The sequence below is a fragment of the Mustela nigripes genome, chromosome X (genome assembly GCF_022355385.1).
Source record: "Mustela nigripes isolate SB6536 chromosome X, MUSNIG.SB6536, whole genome shotgun sequence".
NCBI lineage: Eukaryota > Metazoa > Chordata > Mammalia > Carnivora > Mustelidae > Mustela > Mustela nigripes.
In genome coordinates this window covers 85366632-85387753 of record NC_081575.1, presented here as the reverse complement: position 1 = coordinate 85387753, position 21122 = coordinate 85366632, and the positions used below count along the sequence as shown (strand labels likewise).

General features: G+C 39.3%; 1 protein-coding gene across 2 annotated transcripts in view; it reads right to left on the bottom strand.

Annotated features, from left to right (window-relative positions):
• The window catches only part of FUNDC1 (FUN14 domain containing 1), a 107050-nt gene extending 86534 nt beyond the window's left edge, over positions 1 to 20516 (bottom strand). Inside the window, exons 1-5 of one of the 2 annotated variants that reach the window (XM_059385437.1) lie at positions 20427 to 20516; positions 19572 to 19728; positions 15722 to 15797; positions 10949 to 11077; positions 8253 to 8775 (exon numbers count right to left, since the gene is read on the bottom strand). In XM_059385437.1, coding sequence (XP_059241420.1) covers positions 8698 to 8775; positions 10949 to 11077; positions 15722 to 15797; positions 19572 to 19728; positions 20427 to 20454 — 468 coding nt within the window. In that variant the 5' untranslated portion in view covers positions 20455 to 20516 and the 3' untranslated portion in view covers positions 8253 to 8697. Of the gene's footprint in view, positions 1 to 8252; positions 8776 to 10948; positions 11078 to 15721; positions 15798 to 19571; positions 19729 to 20426 lie in introns of those variants that run through there. The other variant, XM_059385438.1, reaches the window with a different exon arrangement.
• Positions 20517 to 21122: the final 606 nt, after the last annotated feature.

Genomic DNA, 21122 nt, shown 5'->3' with positions numbered 1-21122 from the left:
TTTACTGGTGAAATGATATATCTTGGGTATATTTCAAAATAATTGCGGGGGAGGGGTGGTTATAGGTAGTGGGAGAGTGTGGCAGAAATAAGATTGGCCACATGTTGATAACTATGGAAGCTGAGTGATGGGTACATGAAATTTTGTTGTATTGTTCCCTCTACTCTTATATATGTTTAGTAATTTCCATAATAAAGTTTTTAAGAACCCTAACAGTGCTGGAAAACAAAGGTGCCATTCACAGACCAAAAATGTGAAATGTGAAACATCTGAAAGCAGAGGGGATCAGAAGAGAAGTCAGAGGACAGGAAACCACAGATTAAGTCACCAGAAGGCTTCTTGCCAAAGCCGCCTCAAGAAAAAAAGAGAGTGGGGAAGTATGCCCTCTCAGAGTTATGTATTTTCAAAACTTATTGGCGTGAGTTGGAACAATTACGATCCTTTCTCTCCACCTTGCCCTTTTCTCCCCTCACCTGAATAGAACTGCTGATCGGAAACGTCCAAGAATGTTCTCTAAAGAAACTGGCCCTAATGAGGTGAAAACCCGAGAAAATAGAATTGGCACTATGCCAAGTGCAGGGACCAGAAAACAGAGATCATCCCTCTAACTGTCTCCATCCCTCCAGCTGTCCAGTGAGTTCTCCATGGAACTGCACTTGTCTACTACTCCCTGTGTCCCGCCTACCTATAAGAAGGTCTTCTACAGCTACAACCTTTTTTTTAAAAAAATATTTAATTTATTTATTTGACAAAGACAGAAAGCAAGTGGGGGAGGGGCAGAGGCAGAGAATCCCAAGCATGGAGCCTGACACAGGGCTCGACCTCACAACACTGAGATCAGGACCTGGTCCAAAACCAAGGGGTGGTAGCTTAACCAACTGCGCCACCCAGGCACCCCTAACCTGTCCTCTTGAATTGAACCTGTTAAAGCAGACCTGTAGAGCTACAAAGAAAATCCACTCCAGCTATCTATATTAATCAAAGCAATCATTTTATTCATAAATACAAATGGAAACCCAAGAGCTGACAGATCCTTGAGGAAAAAACCAACCCCACAACAGAAAAGTGAAATACAAACAGACTGCAATGAGAAAGGAATGACCAGAGATACAAACAGTATGCCTTGAAAATGAATGAGTAAACATTAACTGTTAACCCCCATATTTTAATTAACAAGCTAAATAATGAACTTGAAAGACCAAACTGGAGTTAAATTAAGGAGCTGTTCTAGTATATAAAGTAAAAAATAAACAGAAAATATTAAAAAGTGATGAAGGAAAAATCTAGAAACTCCAACACCTAATTAATCAATGTTCCAGAAGCAGCAGATAGACAAGATGTCAGGGAAGAAATAATAAAAATTATTATTACAATACAATTTGCAAAACACACTGTTAGAGGTATGTCAAAGGGACACAGGAGCCCTCAGAAAATGCTCCCAATGGACAAAGCTGGACAATTAGATCAAAATAAAGTAGTATTGAATTAGAGCCCAAAGCATAGAATAAATCTCCAGGAGTCCTTACTGATATAAATGATTGAGTAAATTAGTAAATGGGGGAGAAAACACTTACCTCCTGTGCAGAATTTAAAATAATTTATGTAGATCCGCCATTCTAAAGGAAGGGTAGACTAATTCCCCCCTCTTTACGTGTGGGGCTGAACACAGTGACTGCCCTTCCAACAGCACAGTAATGGAAAGTTAACTTGACAGTGGAGAAACCTGACCAACAGCCAGGTGATTGGGGCCACCAACAGCAGTGACTGTCATGTTGATAAGTATGAACCCTTGAGGTGACATGATGAAAACGGCACTTCACCTCTGTGATCTTCTTCCTCAAAGCCCGTAACTCCAGTCCAATCATGAAAACACATCAGAAGTGGTTCAATACAGGAGCATTCTACAGTGTACCTGACCATCAAAAATAAGGCAAGTCTGAAAAGCTGTCAGGCCAAGAGAAGCTTAAGGAAAAAAGGACAACTAAATGTCACATGATGGGGTGTCTGGGTGGCTCAGTGGGTTGGGCCTCTGTCTTCAGCTTGGATCATGATACCAGGGTCCTGGGATTGAGCCCCACATCGGGCTCTCTGCTCAGTGGGGAGCCTGCTTCCTCCTCTCTCTCTCTTCCTGCCTGTGATCTGTCTGCCAAATAAGCAAATAAAATCTTAAATAAATAAATAAATAAATAAATAAATGTCACATGATACCCTGGAAGAGGGTCTGGGGGAAAAAAGAGGGGATATTAGGTAAAAACTAAATTTGAATAAAGTTAATAATGTATCAGCATTGGTTCATTAATTGTCACAAATGTACAACAATAATGTAAGATGTTAACAACAGGGAAAACTGTAGCGGTCTGGGGGAGACACATGGGAACTCTGTTCTATCTGTTCGATTTTTCTAGAAACCCCGAATTATTCTAAAAAATAAAGTCAATTTAAAAAGTACAATTTGCTTAAGCAAAAGACATGAATCTTCAGAATGAAAGAATCTAAAGAAAGCTGAATATAGTGGGTGATAAACATTGTTTCATTTCCATGATTCTGAACCCCTCGATCTCACATTTACTGAGCACTTATTTGGGGCTCTCAATCTCACAATCTGGAGTGGGTTTAGACTCCTCCTACTGGCCTTGGTTTTTATTTTTTATTTATTTTTTTAAAAAGATTTTATTTATTTGACAGAGAGAGAGATCTCAAGTAGGCAGAGAGGCAGGCAGAGAGAGGGGAGAGCAGGCTCCCTGCTGAGCAGAGAGCCCCATACGGGGCCATGCCAGGCCCCTGAGATCATGAAGGCAGAAGCTTAACCCACTGAGCCACCGAGGCCCTGGCCTTGGTTTTTAAATGTTAGCTATGTGTATCTTCTCTGTAACGACAGCAAACAGCAAAAGGACCCTAACATGGATTTTTTAAAGGCTCTCTAATTCCGTATTTTAAAACTCACATTTACAGACAAATTTACGGAATTTCAAAACTACAAGAAAAAAAACTACAAAGCTTTCAAAGGAAAAAAAAATACAAAAAAGGTTACTCAGAAAGGTTCCTAAGCCAAATGACATCACGCAACATCAGTAGAATACAATGGAGCAGTGTCTTCAGAATTCGAAGGGATAAATATCATCAATCCCAAAGTGTATGAGAACAAAAGATATTTTAAGCACACAAGAACTCAGAAAGTTTACCTCCCACACCTGTAACAATTAGTCAAGAAAATAGTTCAGCCAAAAATATAAGTAATCCAAGAAAGAACACACGAGATTTAAGAAACAGTAGGTGCTGAGTCTGTCCCAGATTGGGTTGGGGGTGGGAGGATTTGAAGGAAAATGAAAAGGCTTAATTACAGCTTGAGGTTTGGAGACTTCTCTACTGAACAGTGACGTTTTATAAACGTTTCCTTTTCTGTGGCTCTAATCCCATTGCTTGACTCTACATAGAGTATTTATATAAAATCACATTGTGAATTCTGTTCCTTTTTCCGTTTGGAGTATGATTACTGATATACTCGGATTTACTTTCTTCTTTTAGGCTTCCTATTTACTTTGTTTTCTCTATGCTTCTTCTTTTCCTGCCTTGAGACTGGATTGTTTATTGGTATGTTTGAAATGTGATTTGTTCACAACTAACAGTTCATTTATGGATTGCTCTTTCTTAAGATTTTATTTGAGAGACATCGCGAGAGAGCAAGCACAAGTGGGGCAGGGCAGAGGGAGAGGAAGCAGCAGGCTCCCCGGTGAGTGGGGGGCCCGATGCAGGGCTTGATCCCAGAACCCTGAGATGACAAAACACAGAGCCAAAGGCAGACACTTAACTGAGCCACCCAGGCACCCCTAAGGATTGCTCTTACAATTTTAATATATATGCACAAAGTATAAGCTTAATCAATAGTTTTGGAACAATATAAGAACTTGACATTACAAATCCAAATATTATAGTTCTACATTCATTTTTTTGCCCTTCTGTCCCCAAGTAGACATAACTATTGGTTTACACATGCAACACTTGCTGAGATTTACCCAGCGGTATAGTATTAGCTGCTGATGGCTTGACAGCTGCACTATTCTCCGGAGAATTGCTCTTGCTAAGACAGAGCATCCTTGGCTGGGAGGTTACCCATCCCAACCCCTAAGGGCAGACTGCAACCAGTAATCTGACTGATAATGGGGATACAAAAAGCCAGCTCCCTTGCTACAATGGAGGACAACTCAGTGGACCAGTGTTAGTTTTCTACTGCTACAACAAATGATCACAAACACAGTATTTGAAACAACACAAATTTATTCTTACAGGTATGGAAGTAAAAAGTCCAACATGGGTCTCACCAAACTAAAATCATATCAGCAGGGCTATGTTCCTTGTTGGAGCCAATAGGGGAGAGTGTGTGTTCTTGCCTTTTCCAGCTTTAAGAAGCCAACAGTATTCCTTGGCTCATGGCTCCCTTCCTCCATCTTCAAAGCCACAACACAGCACCTATCTAATCATTCTTTCATAGGCACATCTCTTTTTCAGACTCTTTCTTTTGCCTCCCTCTTCCTATCTCAAGAATTCTTATGATTACATTGGGCCCAGGATACTCTGGAATAATCTCTTTGAGATTGGCTGATTTAGCAACTTCGATTATATCTGCAACCTTCATTCTCCTTTGCCATGGAAACTAATGTACTCACAGGTTCAGGGGGATTCGAACGTGAATATCTTTGGGAGGCCATTTTCTGCCAGCCACAGTGCCCTTCAAGCTCCAGAGCTCTTTGCAGGTTCACGCAAAGGTAGATTCCAGCTGAACCCATATAAAGGGACCTATAGGAGGTTGTATCCTTATTTAACAGTAGACAATATTCATCATTACAACGTATAAAACTTTGTAGACGTGTAATAAATTGCTCCTACGAGGATGCAAAAAGGAAGGTGTTCTAGAACTAAATCCACATCTACCATAACAGAAGTCTGAGTCAAGTCATTTATCATAACACAAAGTCTAAGAAATGTGGTTGTAGTAAATACCACAAGAAACAACCAATATAGTTGAAGCTTCTCTGGGGAAAGAGCCACGAAGTCGGCAAAAGGTAGAGCAGAGAAGCACTCCCTTTTTTAGAAGCCTGATTTGTACCCAAATACTATCTGACGTCTTGAATTATGCACATCATTTTGACAAAAACTTAAAAAATAAATTCAGTGAATGAAGCAAAAAAAAGTTCAAAACAAAGAGTCCCTTAAAATAACAAGAACCTAAAAATACAAAGCAATAACCTATTGAATTCCTATTCCTAGCTCTAAAGTAAACCTTTTACTAACTACAAATTAACATGTACTCACTATAGAGACTTAAGATGACGTAAAGATGTGGGAAAATATAACGTGAAAATCCCATGCATACACCACACTCTCAGAGATGGTCTCTATGAGCATCCTTGTGCATACTTAATGCTCACAGATAGTTTTTCTAAAAAAGTGGGATCACACTGTTTGCAACCTGATTATGTCACTAACGTGTGGATCTGTCCAGATCAATTTATACAGCTCTGTAATTCCTCTTAGTAATTGTACAGAATTGTCATTTGAATGTACCATTAAAAGTAATAATAACCTGACAAAACTCAGGAGACCTGAGGATAGCAGGAAAGAGACAAGTTCATTTTCCTCATCTTTAATTACAGGGAGTTAGCAAATATTATCTAAGGTGGGAAATAAGGATAGGAAAAGAGTATGGTATTTAAAGTAATAAAGGCATTTACTAGAAACACAAAATATATTAGCCATTAAAAAAGGGAAGTGGATGTGCACAGAATTCCTAAACTTTCAGAGTGGGCAATTCAATATATACCAACCAAACTTGGACAATAAAGATAATATAAGTATAAATATATTAAAATGTAAATAAAAAGAAAAAATGATAATTGTTTTGTAAAAAGGGATGAGGGTAGGTGGTTATATCTTTCTGTCATCATAAATGTACCTACTGTTACAAAAAGATATTCGTATTCATAATATGTAACTGAAAATAGCTATTTATAAAACAGTACATAAACTATGGTCAACTTTTATACAAAATACATATAATGTGTTCATGCACCTGTAGAAAAGACTCCAAAGGCTACGTACTAAAATATGGACAACAGTAATCTCCTAGTACATCATATTATAAACATTCTATATATTCTTTATGTGGATGTATTTTTGTATAATGAGCATATTTCATTTATATTGTATTGGAAATAAGAGACACATTAAGAATCATCTTTTTTTGTGAGGGGGAAGAGGAGGGAGGGAGCTCTATAAGAGTAAAAAAAAAAGATCAGTCAAAACGTCCTTAAATATCTTCTAAAGCCTAGGTCACAAAATACCTGTATTCCATACACTCAAGTTTAAATAAATCTTGCAGACGTTATACCCTCGAACATAAAAATCCCCATTTTATTTTTATTTATTTATTTATTTAAAAGCCCCATTTTAGACAAAGGCAGGCCATGATTTTTCATTCTAACTAAGCCCCACCAAGTTGTTTCTGATGGAGCCTCTGATTTACTGGACTACTACCCAGAATAAGTTTCCCATAGGTAGACACCAACTCTAGCATAATAATTTCCACATACTCATTCACCCATTCACACTAACTGAATATCAGCCTTGAGCTTGATATCAGCGTGCCTCATGAGTTAAGAGATTGATTAACACAAATGACTGCCTCAAGTAGTGTATGACCTTGTGGGGAAATGGTGCAGACATGAGGCAGAGTAAGGGTCACTGACATAGAAACAACAGTATGGAGAGCCTGGGTATTATTGCACATTTGTATTCAAATATTTGCAAAACACATCAACAGATACTTCGAAATATACAAGTAAAATGGAAGGACCATCTTTTTCAGTTCTCATTCATGTGTGGACTCTGAAACGTAGTTACTCCTCACACTTATTTGCCACTAATCATATATGGCAGGTTCTCCTATATTATCGTAGAACTATTACAGAGGACGATTTTAGTCCCTCTTTGAGGGCAGACATTTTTGTGTCCCCACTTTCCTCGTGTATCAAGCACAGAGCAGACACTGTAAATATTTCCAAAATGAGCAAACTGAGCTGGCTACTAGAACTCCCCAAGTAGCCTGCCTCACTGGAGGAGATGAAAGAATCATGGGGACACAGCACACTGAAGTGTGACCAAGGTTCCACCTCATCTCCTGTATTTTTCCTTCTAATTCCCCAGCAATGAAGGCTTGGCAAGGCCAAAATAGAGAAAAGCTCAAAGATAAAACAAGTATTTATAAGCAAAATCACTTTGTATTAAGAAAGTCTGGAGTTTTATTTAGCATTGTATCTGAGGCACTGATGCGAGTAAAGGAAGAAACTGAAGATCAATCCCCATGTTCAATTCTAAGGAGTCATGATCATGAAAGCACACAGATTGTAACCAACCCTGAAAGTATGAACTGCCTCATATTTCCAATACATGAAATTTACAAGGGGGGGCTTCCTATAGAAAGGAGATGGCCTGCAGTCTTTCCAATCTGAAGACCCAAATGCACGTTGTTCTGCCGTTTTTTCCAATTTCAACACAGAATTCTATGAACAAAATGAATCACACAGAGTTTCTCGGGGCAAAGGAGCCTCTGAGAGAGTGTAATGTGGCCCGGAGAAACAAGTCAACTGGCCTAGGCTTCAACATGATGCTACCCAAACCTGAAAGCCTTAGCACATCTCAGATTAGATCAGAGAGACAATCGTCTTTAAGGTACAATTTCATAATGACAGAAAATCAAGGTCTTTCAGATAGTAAATTCATACCATACTACCAGTATTTTAATGTGGTTTTTACCTCTTTGTGAAGAAGGGGCCAAAATAACAATTAGGAATTTTAGAAATGAGAAAGGAGGTTCACTCAAGGTTAATAAAATGAATCAATGACCCAACTACATGTATGCTCAAAATAATTAGTTCTGCCCGGGCTGCCAGGATAAATAAATTAATTAAAGAAGCTTATTTAACAAGAAATTTTTGCAACTACAGGCATTTAAAGAGAGAGAGAGAAAGCGCGCTTTAGGCATGAGTTATTTCCTTAGAAAAGCCTTCCTGCAACCTGTTTACTATACTTATAGAAGCAAAGTAAGAACTGCAGAAAACAACCACCTAAAAACTGGCATTAAATCTGTTTAATATCTTTAATAATTCTATTAACTTCTAAATCCTTACACAAAAGGGTATTTTACAGTTCTTCAGTTTACTGCAAACAAATCTTAAAAAAAAAAGCCAACCGCAATGTTGAAGCTATAATACAAATCTTTAATTACTGGCACTATACTATAAAGCAAGATGAAGAATATCTTATTTAAATAAAACAAGGATAATATTTCGCTGGGGAATATATCCAACACATTTTTTTCCCTCTATATTTTTTTCCCCTCTACATCCAATGGTGGTATTTTATAGGCTGATTTTAAAACAAATGCAAATTTTAAAAAAATAAATGAAAGGCATGTTTTTGCTCAGGAATACTATTGTACATATACCATATAGGTTGTTTTTACAGCAAATGCTAGTCTGCCAAAATTCAATGGCAAAACACTAAGCTGTGAGTTTGGTATTGCCCACCTAGTTGTTTCTTGCTGCCCTGGAGAATCTGGTGGTGAGTAATGTCGAGAAGCCACCTTGTTGCCACCATTTCTCTTCTTATAGGTGACTCCACTGTGACAGAATAGTCATATCTTTAAGATGCAAGGCCTAGCAAAAAGCCTCCCACAAATCCACTGGATATCACAATGTTCTGTTTGATAAATTCTGTTGCCTGAAACAGAAGTTTGAACAAAAATACTCTTAATTGTGCTACAACATGGACGAACCTTGAAAATGCTATGCTAAGTAAAATAAGACAGAAAACATTGTACGATTCCACTGACATGAACAGTGAAATTCATCAAGACAGAAAGTAGGACAGAGAGTACCAAGGGCTCGGGAGAGGGGTCAATTGTGGGAATGTGTGCTTAATGGTTATAATTTCTGTTCAGGATTATGAAAAAGTTCTAAATGTGGACAGTGGTAATGGTTGCACGAAAGTGTGAATTCAGTACTTAATGCTACTAAATTCTGCCTTTTAAAATATCTAAAATGGTTAATTTTATGTTATGTGTATTTTGCCATAATAACAAAAAGGAAAAAATGATGCAAATTAAAGAAAAACACTCTTACTTATTGAATCTGGTGCTAAGTAACATTTTCACAGCTGTTTTCCCCAATTCAATAAATATTTGGCAAAGATTCTCATATACCTACTACCGCAGGTGCTGACTACCACACAGATGCCAAGGCTGTCCATTACAATCTGAAGGAGCAGAGCCCCAGCCAGATCGAATAAGCTTCTTAGCTACTGAGATAACAGGTATATATCGGTGGCAAATAATCTCACAGGTAACAAGAAGCCCTAGGGCAGACATAAATGGTCCATTTAGCAAGTTTTTAGCACAGATTTAGTAAATTCCCACAGCAGGCACAATGATCTTTGTTAACAGTCCACTTGGCCAGCAAGAAAAAAATGTACAGATCAAATAAATATCACCTTGATAAAATGCTTACCCCAAATGAAACCATGAAAAAGCAATCAAACAAAGCCAGACTGTGGAATATTCTCCCTAGGTGCTTCAAAACTGTCAATATCATGAAGGGCGGGGGGGGAGGGCAGGACAAAAATAAACACAAACCCAGACGACCGTTGCTAAAGACTAAAGGAGACTTCAGAGACATGATAACCAATTGCAATATATAATTCTTTCTGTCTGTTTTTTTAAAGATTTTATTCTTATATAATCTCTACATCCAATGTGGGGTTTGAACTCACAACCCCCAGGTCAAGAATCACATGCTCCACTGACTGAGTCAGCCAGACACCCCAATATATAATTCCTGATTGGGGGAAAATGTATAAAAGACATTTTGTGGAAAAAATTTAATATTAGCTGTATATTAGGAAATATTATTGCATCATGCTAATTTGAGGGATTCATAAGAGTAACTGTAGTTGTACAGGAGAGTATCTGTACTCTTAGAAGATATATGCTGAAGTATTTTAGAGTGAAAAGTAAGGATGTCTTAAATGAATAGGAAAAAGAAAGTATAAATCACATGTACATACACACACAGAGAAGGAAAATGTAAAACAGGTAAATAGGTAAAGGGTATTTGGTATTCACTGTATTTATCCTTCAACTTTTCAAATGGTCTGAAATTTTTCAAAATTAAAAGTTGGGGGTATTAAAAGAACATAAAACAAAGGCAAGGAGTATGCAATTCAATTCTAAACAGAGGATAAGAATCAAAATATACATAAAAACATTAATAAAACTAAATTAATATATACACATTTTCAAAATATCCCACCTCACGAAAAAAATAGTTAGTTTTAGTTTTACCACACTTTGTCTACACAGGCACACATTTGTAAAAGCAGAGGGAACCTGGAAGAATAATGTTATCAGCTTTTACATGCAGATCAAAGTAGGTGGGAGATTAGCAGGGGAAACTTAACCACTTTAAAAAAAAAAAAAAAAGGTCCTTTTTTTTTTTTTTTTTTAAGTCATCTCTACACCCAATGTGGGGCTCGAATTCACAACCCCAAGGTCAAGAGTCATGTGCTCTTCTGACTGAGCTTGCTCTTTGACTCCAATGATGACTGATTTAAATAAATAGTGGCTTGATCCCAAATTTTATTTAACACTCTACACATGACCAAAACACTTACTTTTTAGAAGAAGATGATCACTAATCACATTTTCTGTAATGTGGAACCCATATAGAAAAAAAGGAGCCAGGAGTGCCTGGCTGGCTCAGTCGGTAAAGCATGGGACTCTTGATCTCAGGGTCACGAGTTCAAGTCCCAGGCTGGACACAGAGATTACTCATTTAAAAAAGAGAGAAAGAAAGAGAGAAAGAAGAAAAAGAAGGAGTTAAAATGTACACTGTCTTACTTCTTCAATTATATTGTTGATTTCAGGTGCTGCCTTATTTGCTCGCTTCTTAATCTGTCTTTTCGCTTTGTTTACATCTTTTTCAACTCTCTTCCAGTCAATCTGCACATAGCCACTGTGACTGGCAATCTGCAAAAATACAGTAAAAATGGTTAATTCTAAACCAACTAGATTGTTGACAAATCTATTACAGAGGAATATATGGACATCTAGATTTCAAGAAATCTATGAAGCTTAGAGATAAGCTATCACAATTTATTCATTTAACAAATACCGAGTGCCTACTCTGTGGCAGGCAGTATTTTAGCTTCCCAAACTATAGCCAGTAACGAGGGAGATATAAGTCCCCACTTTCAGAGAGCTCTGTATCCATAAGGGGGAAAAAAGATATCAAACAAAATTAATTACTTAGATGTGATGAACACTATGTTAGGAAACATATAGTACATGATGGGAAAAGATTCCAAAAACTGTATTACAACTGTACTATAATATTATCATAACTTTTGGAATTTGGCAATTAGCTGAAAAAACAAAGAGACAATCCAAATTATACAGCTAATTAACAAGTACCTTTTAATTAAACAGATGTTTAATTATAAGGGATCAGAAGCCAATCAGGTATTAGGTCACTAAAGAAATCTAAAGTAGCCTGATAAAGGGCTCTTTACTAACTCTGACTCTTGACTTAAGAATACTTTCTGGTGGGACGCCTGGGTGGCTCAGTGGGTTAAAGCCTCTGCCTTCAGCTCCGGTCATGATCTCAGGGTCCTGGGAGTGAGCCCCACATGGGGCTCTCTGCTCAGCAGGGACCCTGCTTCCCTCTCTCTCCACCTGCCTCTTTGCCTACTTGTGATCTCTCGCCGTCAAATAAATAAAATCTTAAAAAAAAAAAAAAAAAAGAATACTTTCTGGTAATCGCTTTTGAAAATAGAATACAAAAGACATGCTCTACACAAGTCTCCTACCATAAGTCCTTTTAATAAAACTAGAACTAAATGCTAATTAACTATAAGAAAACCCCTCATATGGTATTATGAGACACTACAAAATCTGAACAGGAACAAAAGCATAGTGTGTAAGCCAGTACCATAAATTAGTCTCTCCAAATAATAAAATCAAAAAGTAAAGAATCACATTAGTAGTAAACAATTAAGCCATGAACACCATTATAAATCACTTCTATCAAGGTTATGCTTTTTTGGGGGGTAATTTTGTAAGGCATCCCTTGACTTTAAACCACAAATAAAAATACTTCGAATAATAAAACCATCTGATTTTATAGAAGTAGGTTGACTGGGAATCTTTTCCATTTTCACTATGATTACAGACTCCACAGAAGAATGTCTTTATCTGCATTCCTTTCTGTATTTATTCACCTATTATCACTTCAAACTGCAGCCTTAGCAAAACAGAGTGGTGATCAAATCAAATTCAAGTGAAAGCTTTTCCTGGCAGTCCCTGGCAGAGTAATTTGAGTCACAGGCATGGAGATGATGGTGAACCTCAGTGACCCTCCTGTATATGGCAGTTAAAATACAAGAGCTCCAGAATTAATAAAAGCAAGCAGATTTCAAGGGGAGTTGAAACTTACAGGAAAGGAACAAGGTAAGGTGAGGTACCCATTTTTCTGGTTTTATCCTGAGGGCAGGACGCACTTGCAGGGTAGGTAAAACTTAAAGAGGAAACGTTCCATCTCTCTGGCCCAAAGAACCAGATGACAGAGTCCACAACAATAACAGCCATCAGAAATGAGAGAGCTAGATAAGGGGAGCCCCAAATTCTATGTGTAAACTCTACCCAAGTCCTGAAGCACACATTCATGGGGCAGAGCCACGCATTCTGGCCAAGCTAAAGAACTAAACTGAGATTTGAGCTGCTACCCACCGAAGGTGAAAAAGAGCTTACAGTTTGAGTCTAACCAAGTTAACTGCGTACTAAAATCAACATATCAACACTCTTCAGAAGAATAAAATAGAATCCAGAGTTTCTACAACTTAACATTCCCAATGCCCAGGATAAAATCCAAACTTATTTGATGTAGGATAAAACAGGAAAATGTGGCCTAGTCTCAAAAGAAAATCAACAGATGCCAACCTTAAGATGACCCAGTTAGTGGAATTATCAGGACTTTAAAACTGCTGTTGGAACTACGCTCAATAATAACTATGCCTGTAACCAATGAAAAGTAATCTCACCAGAGATATAGAAAATTAAAAAAGAACCAAATGAAAATTCTAGCATTGGAAAATACAGTATCTGAAAGAAAATTCTTGAAAAGGCTTAATGGCAGAAGGTAGATGACAGAAAAAAGAGTGTGAGCTTGAAGTTAGACACTAGAAATTCTACAATTTGAAAAAAACGATTGAAAAAGTAAATGGACAAAACCTCAGGACATTATCAAAAAGCCTATCATGCATGTACTCAGAGTCATGTTCAGAAAGAGAAGAGAGAAGGAATAGGAGGAAACAAATCTCTAAATAATGGTCAATGGGGCGCCTGGGTGGCTCAGTTAGCTAAGCATCTGCCTTCAACTCAGGTCATGATCCCAGAGTCCTGGGACTGAGTCCCGCACTGCCTGCTTCTCCCTCTGGCTGTCGCTACCCCCTCTCACTCTCTCTCTCTGACAGACAAAAACATAAAACAAAATCTCAAAAAAAAAAATAAAGAAAGAAAGAAAAAGAAATAATGGTCAAACACATAAATTTACAGATTCAAGCTCAGTGAACTCCAGGTAGTAATCTAACAGAATTATGAAATAACAATACTCAGATGACTCTGGGGGAGGGGGATGGGTGCGGCACAGAGGAACATGAAGCATGCTAGTGTGTGAGAGGGTGGGGCGGGGGTGGGCGAGGGAAGTTCAATAAATGAGTTAAAGTCTCACATTCTGTAACAGGAAGCCAATAGTTAATACCTCAAACTGAAAGATCAAGAAGTATTCAATTAACTTGTTTAGGAAAAAGGAAAGAAATACCTTAAGAATCAGCTAAGAGTTCATGTAGTTGGCTCCAGGGAGGGAAAAATGGGCAAGATGGGTAGTGAGGGAGGCAGAGGATTCCTCTAATCTGTAACAAGCCTTGTACATATATTTGACCCTTTGAACTAGGGGCATATACAGTTCCAAAATCATTAAAACTAAATTTAAAGGACTTACATACCACTATTTTAAGATGGCAGTGTAAAATATGCACTGGAAAAGCTTTAAGTTCTAAGTAAATAAATTTTTATCTTAAAGTGTAAGTAAAGGTAACACAAAAATGGAAGTGGGCCTAAAGCATAGGGGGCAATTAACTTGCACATGTTACTCTTATTTCCTCTTTTAGTTTCCTTCTAAGTTTCCAAAGTGAGTCATATTTGGGGGAAAGCTGGTTTGATGCAGACAGGTCCCATATTCTTCTGCTTAGTGACTTCAAAGAACATGTAGACTAGGCACAAGAAGTAAAAGGAGGCAATGGCAAAACATGGATTTGAATGGTGTGGACTGGGTGGACTGAAAAGTAATTCTGCAAAACTGAGAGAATGGACTGAAATTAATTCTCTTTATTCTATGAACATTTTCAGAAACTCTGTTTCAATCCAGTACCCTTTCCGACTAAAGAAAAAATGACAACTGAGTTTTCAAAATAGCTATAGAATTAAACATGTTCTTGATTCTATGTAAACACAAGTCAAAATCTGCTTAAATTGTCTTCTGTACAAATGCTGGCATGTTCATCCAAAGGCCTAAATTTAGATATTAACCATATTCCCTTTTATCTCTTACCACAAGGAACAGGCAATTACTCTTAATAATGCCAGTGAAAGAAAACATTTTTTAAAAAAAAAACTTTTTAGTAAACAACTCAAAACCTGTTTTTAACACATACGAATCCAATCCCTTTGTACTTCGGGCAATGACACTGGTTATTATATGATCAATGGCTTTGGTGTTGAAGTTAAATTTTAGCTGCTATGAACATCAATCATTTTAAACATCTGGTAGGAGTGACAGTTCTCTGTATCTTTAAAATTATTGCTAACATTCATTCCCAGAGATTTTCAATTTTGGGATTTACTATATTTGATCTTAAGGGAACGATATTTTTGGAAAAATATATGCCAAACAGACACGATATCCTGATAAACATCCTCTAACCGCAAAGCATTTTTAAGCCTTATACTTAGAGGAACATGAACAAAACTAAAATTTCAAATCCCCCTGCCTCAGAAATAGGATTATGGATGATTTTTAAACCCAATTTTCCACTTTCTATATTATTATAGTTCCCTAGTTTAAAAAAACATGTTAGAAATTGCTAACAGCAATTTCCTCTGAGAAGGAAAACTGCATGGCTAAGAAATGGGGTAAAGAAAGAGATCTTTTGAATTTTAAATACTCTGTGTGGATTTTAAATATATGTTTAAAATAGTCAGGATGAAAAGGTTATATTATGGCTGAAATGTTTATTTTGCTGAAAAGATGTTTTAAGGGAAATTTGGGTCTGTAATTAAAAAAACGAGGCCTCAAACTTCTATAGTTGTCTTTTTAACTAGGATTTTTTTAGCTGGTATCAAACTATGCTTATTGAATGTAGAAGTATTTAAAATTGTAGTCTTTCATGACTGATACCAGCTTTCAAAACTCACCTTAGGTTTCCCATAAACTGATACCTAAGAGAAAAAGTCCATCTTCTATTAAAATGGATGGGAATGAAATGGCTAAACTTGACTTTCTCAGTTCCTAGGGGCTACATATATAAGTAGAGGCAAAGACCTAAGGCTTGAACATACCTGAAGAAGAAGAAAGCCACCACCTACTGCAGTTGCTGCAAGCTTTCCAACTTTCTGGAACAAAAATCCCGCACACCTTTAACGAAAGAAGTGACGAAGATGAGAACAACCAATGACGTACTCAACTCTCTCCCTCTGCTCCTTTCATTGCTTTGCTAACAAATCTTAGTTCTTACTGTCTTCCCATTTCTTTGGATCATATCCCTGTCTGCTCAGAAACCCTCAGGGCTTCCCTTGTTCTACAGGCAAGTCAAAAGTGCACAGTCTAGGGGGCCCTGGGTGGCTCAGTCAGTTAAGCATCTGCCTTCAGCTCAGGTCATGATTCCAGGGTCCTGAGATGGAGTCCCACACTGGGGTCACCCCTCAGTGGGAAGCCTGCTTCTCCCTCTCCCTCTGTGGTTTCCCCCTGCTTGTGCTCTCTGGTATCTCACTCTCTCTGTCAAAATAACTAAACAAAATCTTAAAAAAAAAATTGTACAATCTAAACTGTGATATGCTTAAAAATGAGGGATGGACAGAAGAGGAGGGGAATTTATAGGAAAAAAAGAGTGGCTCCTGAAACAATGTTGAGTACTCAGGACCTCATTATACTCCTCCTCCGATATTTGTCTAAGTTGAAATTCCCCATAACAAAAGTGATTTTGTTTTGTTTTGTAGATTTTATTTACTTTTGAGAGAGAGAATGAGAGAGAGAGAGCGCGCATGAGCAGAGGGAAAGGAGAGGGAGAAGCAGATTCCTTGCTGAGCAGAAAGCCCAATGTGGGGCTCGATCCCAAGACCCTGAGACCATGACCTGAGCAGAAGGCAGATGGTTAACCGACTGAGCCACCCAGGCGCCCCTGATTTTCCTTTTTTAATGCAATCAAGATGCTCCATACACCTGGCCAACCCCCACTCTACCCAAACTTTCTGCTCTAATCCCATTAGTTTCCAAATGGATTATCACCACTGCTCAAGCTATTAATCTCCTTGCTTCTAGGGGTTTCTACCCAGCTCTGCTCATCTAAAGCTTTTTACCCTTTGAGTTCCAGCTCAAGTTCCACCTTCATGACTTAAGCCCACATTTCTCATGGCTTCCTTACCTACATCTCTATCTATGTCTATCTATCTCTATATTAAATCCATTTTGTTTCACCTCTTCTGTAAGAATATCAGTCCACACTTCTTTTGGGATTCTCTTCTTTGGTGAGCTCATATTCCCTTCAGTATTCCACAGCCATACTGTGCAAAAGAATCCTGATCTCTAACTCTAGCCTTCTGTACTGAATTGAACAGGGCCCACGACCCACCTCTAATCCATGTTCTTCCCAAAATCTCAGAATATGACCTTATTTGGAAAAGGGTCACTGAGGGTGTAATTAGTTAGGATGAGGCCGTACTGTAATAGGGTAGGCCCTAAACCCAGTATGACTTAATCCAACATGTCATAGAGACACTCAGAGGGAAAAACAGCCATGCGATGGCACTGGAAGAGCTTGGAGTGATATGTCTACAAGCCAAGGAATGCCAGGGATTGCTGGCAAGCAACAGAAGCTAGGAGAGAAGCACACAGCAGATTTTCCCTCTGAGCAGGAACAAACCTGACTGACACCTTTCAGACTGCTGGCCTCCAGACCTATGAGAATAAATTTCTTTTGTTTTAAGCCATCTAGCTGTGGTACTTTGTTACAATAGCCCAAAGCAACTTGAGTACACCTTCATAAATGGAAAATTTACATTTCTATGGGCTTCTCCAGCACACAGAATGACAAACAAAATGTTCCAAAGCCAGACTCATCTTTCCAAGCAAATCAACTGTTGCTAAGGTCCCGATCTGTAAATGAGAACACCATTCTCTAGGTCTGCCTTTCTTGTTCATCTTAGACTCTGCCTCCTTCATCACACTCAGGGTCCAACAGACTGCCAATTCTATATACTCTTCCCGGAACATTATTTGACTCTGTCTTCCTTCCATTCTCAAGGACATCATTACCTTGCTTCCAAACCACACTAAGGGCCCTCTAGGTAGTCTTCACACCTCCCGCCTCTCCTCGCAATCATCCATCCTCGTATTTCTGATTATCATCAAAAACCTGTAACTACAGCTACAGCTACAGCTGCATATAACCTCCTTAGCCTCCCATGCATGGCCTGAATTGGTCTGAATGGTTAAAACTAATGCCCATTCCTCCTTAACGTATGCCACAACAGCACATCAGTTTTATACCTTAAGGTAATTGCAAAAATTTACTACACTGAATCTAATGTCATTGCAAAAAACCACCTATGTAATATTAGAGTCCTATTACTCAGTTCCTGGGTCGACACCTTGCTATAACCCAAACATACATATCACTACAGAGACCCTCTCCCTCAGTAGGGGAGTCAGCAAAACAGGCTCTGATAAGGGAGCAGAGGAGGCAGGCAGCAGCCAAGCCACAAGTATATCCCAGGAACCATGTCTCACAAGCATGTCTATCCCTTTGCTTGATGGCATGAGCCACTAAAATAAAGCTACTAACTCCCCCTGCTCTGTCTCTAGGCTTTCCCAGCAAACTTGTGCCAGTTATGGGGCTTCTCACCGAGTCTGGACTATAAGGAGAAAGCACACAATGATGTGATAATTCTACTGCTTGATTATTTTTTTAGTCTCTCTTACGACGGGGGCTTTAGGCTCAAACTCACAGTAACCAGTCCCCCATGGCACCAAATTGTGAGCTTATCTGCATAGAGCACCAGATTCTCTATTACAAGAGGTCAAGGTACAACCTATTTGCAGAGGATCAACTGAATAAGCATGCCCCAACTAGGCATCTCGCTTCTAACTGCAGGGCTTTCCATAAACAGCATTAATAAGGACACATCATGAAGAAATACTGCAGCTCTGCATCACACGATCTTCACAATGCAGGTTTCTACCATAATATCGCAGTTACGAAAAGGCAAAAAGGAGTGAGCCATTGTTCCGAGATACATGCAAAACACAAATCAAAAAATTTAACACTTATCAAGTTTAAATATGTAAATATTTAACGGAAGATAAATTTAACCTAGAAGCTAAGAAAAAAAGGGTTAGTCATAAGCTGAGCACCTCCACTAACACAGAAATTCTCTACGGTTGTGAACATTTTCAAAATAAAGGGTCACACTTTGTTATTTGGCTAATCTTTTATTCCAAGAAAAACAACTTGATCTATAGTATCAATTAGGTAATCATGCAGCCTAAAACATTAACTGGTTAGTTCGGTTAATGCTTATTAACTGTTCCTCCTTAATGCATTCCACAATATTATTACAGAGTGAGCAATCAGTCCTTTAACTCCAACGAAGACCCTGTTTAATTCTAACACTTCTTCAAGTATAATAATCAGTCCACAAAAATCAACAGAACCATCGGATTCATAATTTCACTGAGAATTTTACATGGCTCTCTACAGGGCTGATAATCCTGGAGACCAGTTCTACTGTGAGAGTCCTCAAAGGTTTTTCCAGTTGTTAACACTGAACAAGTAAACATTATTTACATACAATTAATTAACCCTTGTATGTTTCTTCCTTTCTACCCACTATCACTGAATCAGATACACTATGTTTGCTCAATGTGAGAAGGTGGAAAATACAGAAAAGAACCGAAGGAAGGGAGAGGAGGGAACAGCGGAACAAGGGGTGGGCATGGGGAAGCCGATCACCAAAACCTCTGAGCCCCAGAGTGTACATCACAGCCATCATATCACAGAGAAAAAGCCTCAAGGTAGAGCTCTTCGGGGATTAACAGTATAAAGCCACTGAATGTCACAGTTAACTGGCCTGTTTACAAAAGGGCAGCAGTGAGGCTGCCAATGAAATTTAATGAAAAAGATGTTGTTCTCACCAGCCAGTCACTCCACCCATTACAATCTGGGTGGCTACCGAGTATTTTTCAACCATAGGTCCGGAACTGTGGCCAAACACTCGATTCCACCAATGGTGTCTTCTTGCATACTCAGTTAAATCCAACACTTCGTAAGACTCGTCATCGCTTTCATACTCTTCAAAATACAAAACGAAAAAAATAAATTTAGAGTCAAACAAAAGTCAGAAACATCCTGTACATTTTAAAATCTGTTATTAACTCACTATTCTGGCTCTCAGTAAAAATGCCCAGCTGGAAACAGTAGTTTGTTGAACCCAATTACTGAGACTAGGACCTCAAGAGTAAAGGGACCTGGCATCTCCCTTCCAAAGGACCAGGAACTGGCTTAGGGGTCGGAGCCAGAGCCACATCAGTTACACAGAGGTGAGGGGTCGCCTCCCTAAATGGCATTAAGGTCAGGTCAGAGTTTCACAGCATGAGGCGTCACCCCCAAATCTCAGTAGGGTCAGGGCCAGAATTAGATCCATTTCATCAGTGGGAGAAACTGGGGGGGAGGGGGGGTCCTCCCCTGGCTGAACCGGTTAGGGGCTTGACAAGATGAAATTACTTCAGTAATTCATCTAAAAAGCACGTTTGAAGATGGAAATGAGAACCAGAGGTGAAGTTAAGGCAGGAGGAGGGGCTGTGTTGGGGACGGGGGTCGCTCTCCGCCTGAGTTCTGCCTTGAGGGGAGGGGGTCTAGCTCCAAAGGGGTACCTCCAAAACACAGAGCCCCAGGAGCCCTACGGCAGGGGGAGGAAGAGGCGCCCTCGGGAGCAAGGTCGAGAGATGTGAGCCGCGTCTTAGATACTACTTCGGGCCCCGGCCGCTCACCTTGGGGTGGGGGGTTCCGGGTCGCCATGATACCGCCGGCGGCCAGTTCTGAAGGTGGTCCCTGCCCACCCTCCTCTCCCCACTACTTTCAGAGACCTTCTAGGCCCAGGTGGAAATCTATGGTTCCTTTTTTCCTCCTCCCCTTCCAGGCGCGCTGTCCCGTCCCCGCCCCTCCTCTCAGCGCAGGGTCTTCCGCGCAAGCGCAAGGCTCAGAGTGGCGAGTGTTGCGGTGGGGGAAGGGTGGCCGCGCGAGGTCTTCTGGGAGTTGTAGTCCGTTGCCCTGCGCAACCCTTGCTTCCCACCCCACCCCCACCCTTGCTAGAATTCCAGTAACTAAATTTTGTCATTTTGTTTTAAAGAGCCTCAAGGCTGAAGGAGAGGCGGCGTCACGTGATGGTATAAAGCGCAAACCAGGCATTCTCAACACTGTACCAGAACGTAAGCGCCTGAGAAAAAAGGCTTTAAAAACGAGACAAGAGAAACCCTGTTTCAAATCGCACTCTTGAAAGGAGGCAAGGGCACACTAAGAGGTGGAAAATTTTTCCAACGTGTTGCTACTGGGAACTGGAACCTGTTTATCCGCTCCCTCTCCACATGTTTCCTGCCAGGAACCCAAGGGAAGTAGAGGAAGGCCGAGGGACTAACCCGACACGATATTCAAGAGGACATAATTTTTCAGCCTCATTTTTATTATTT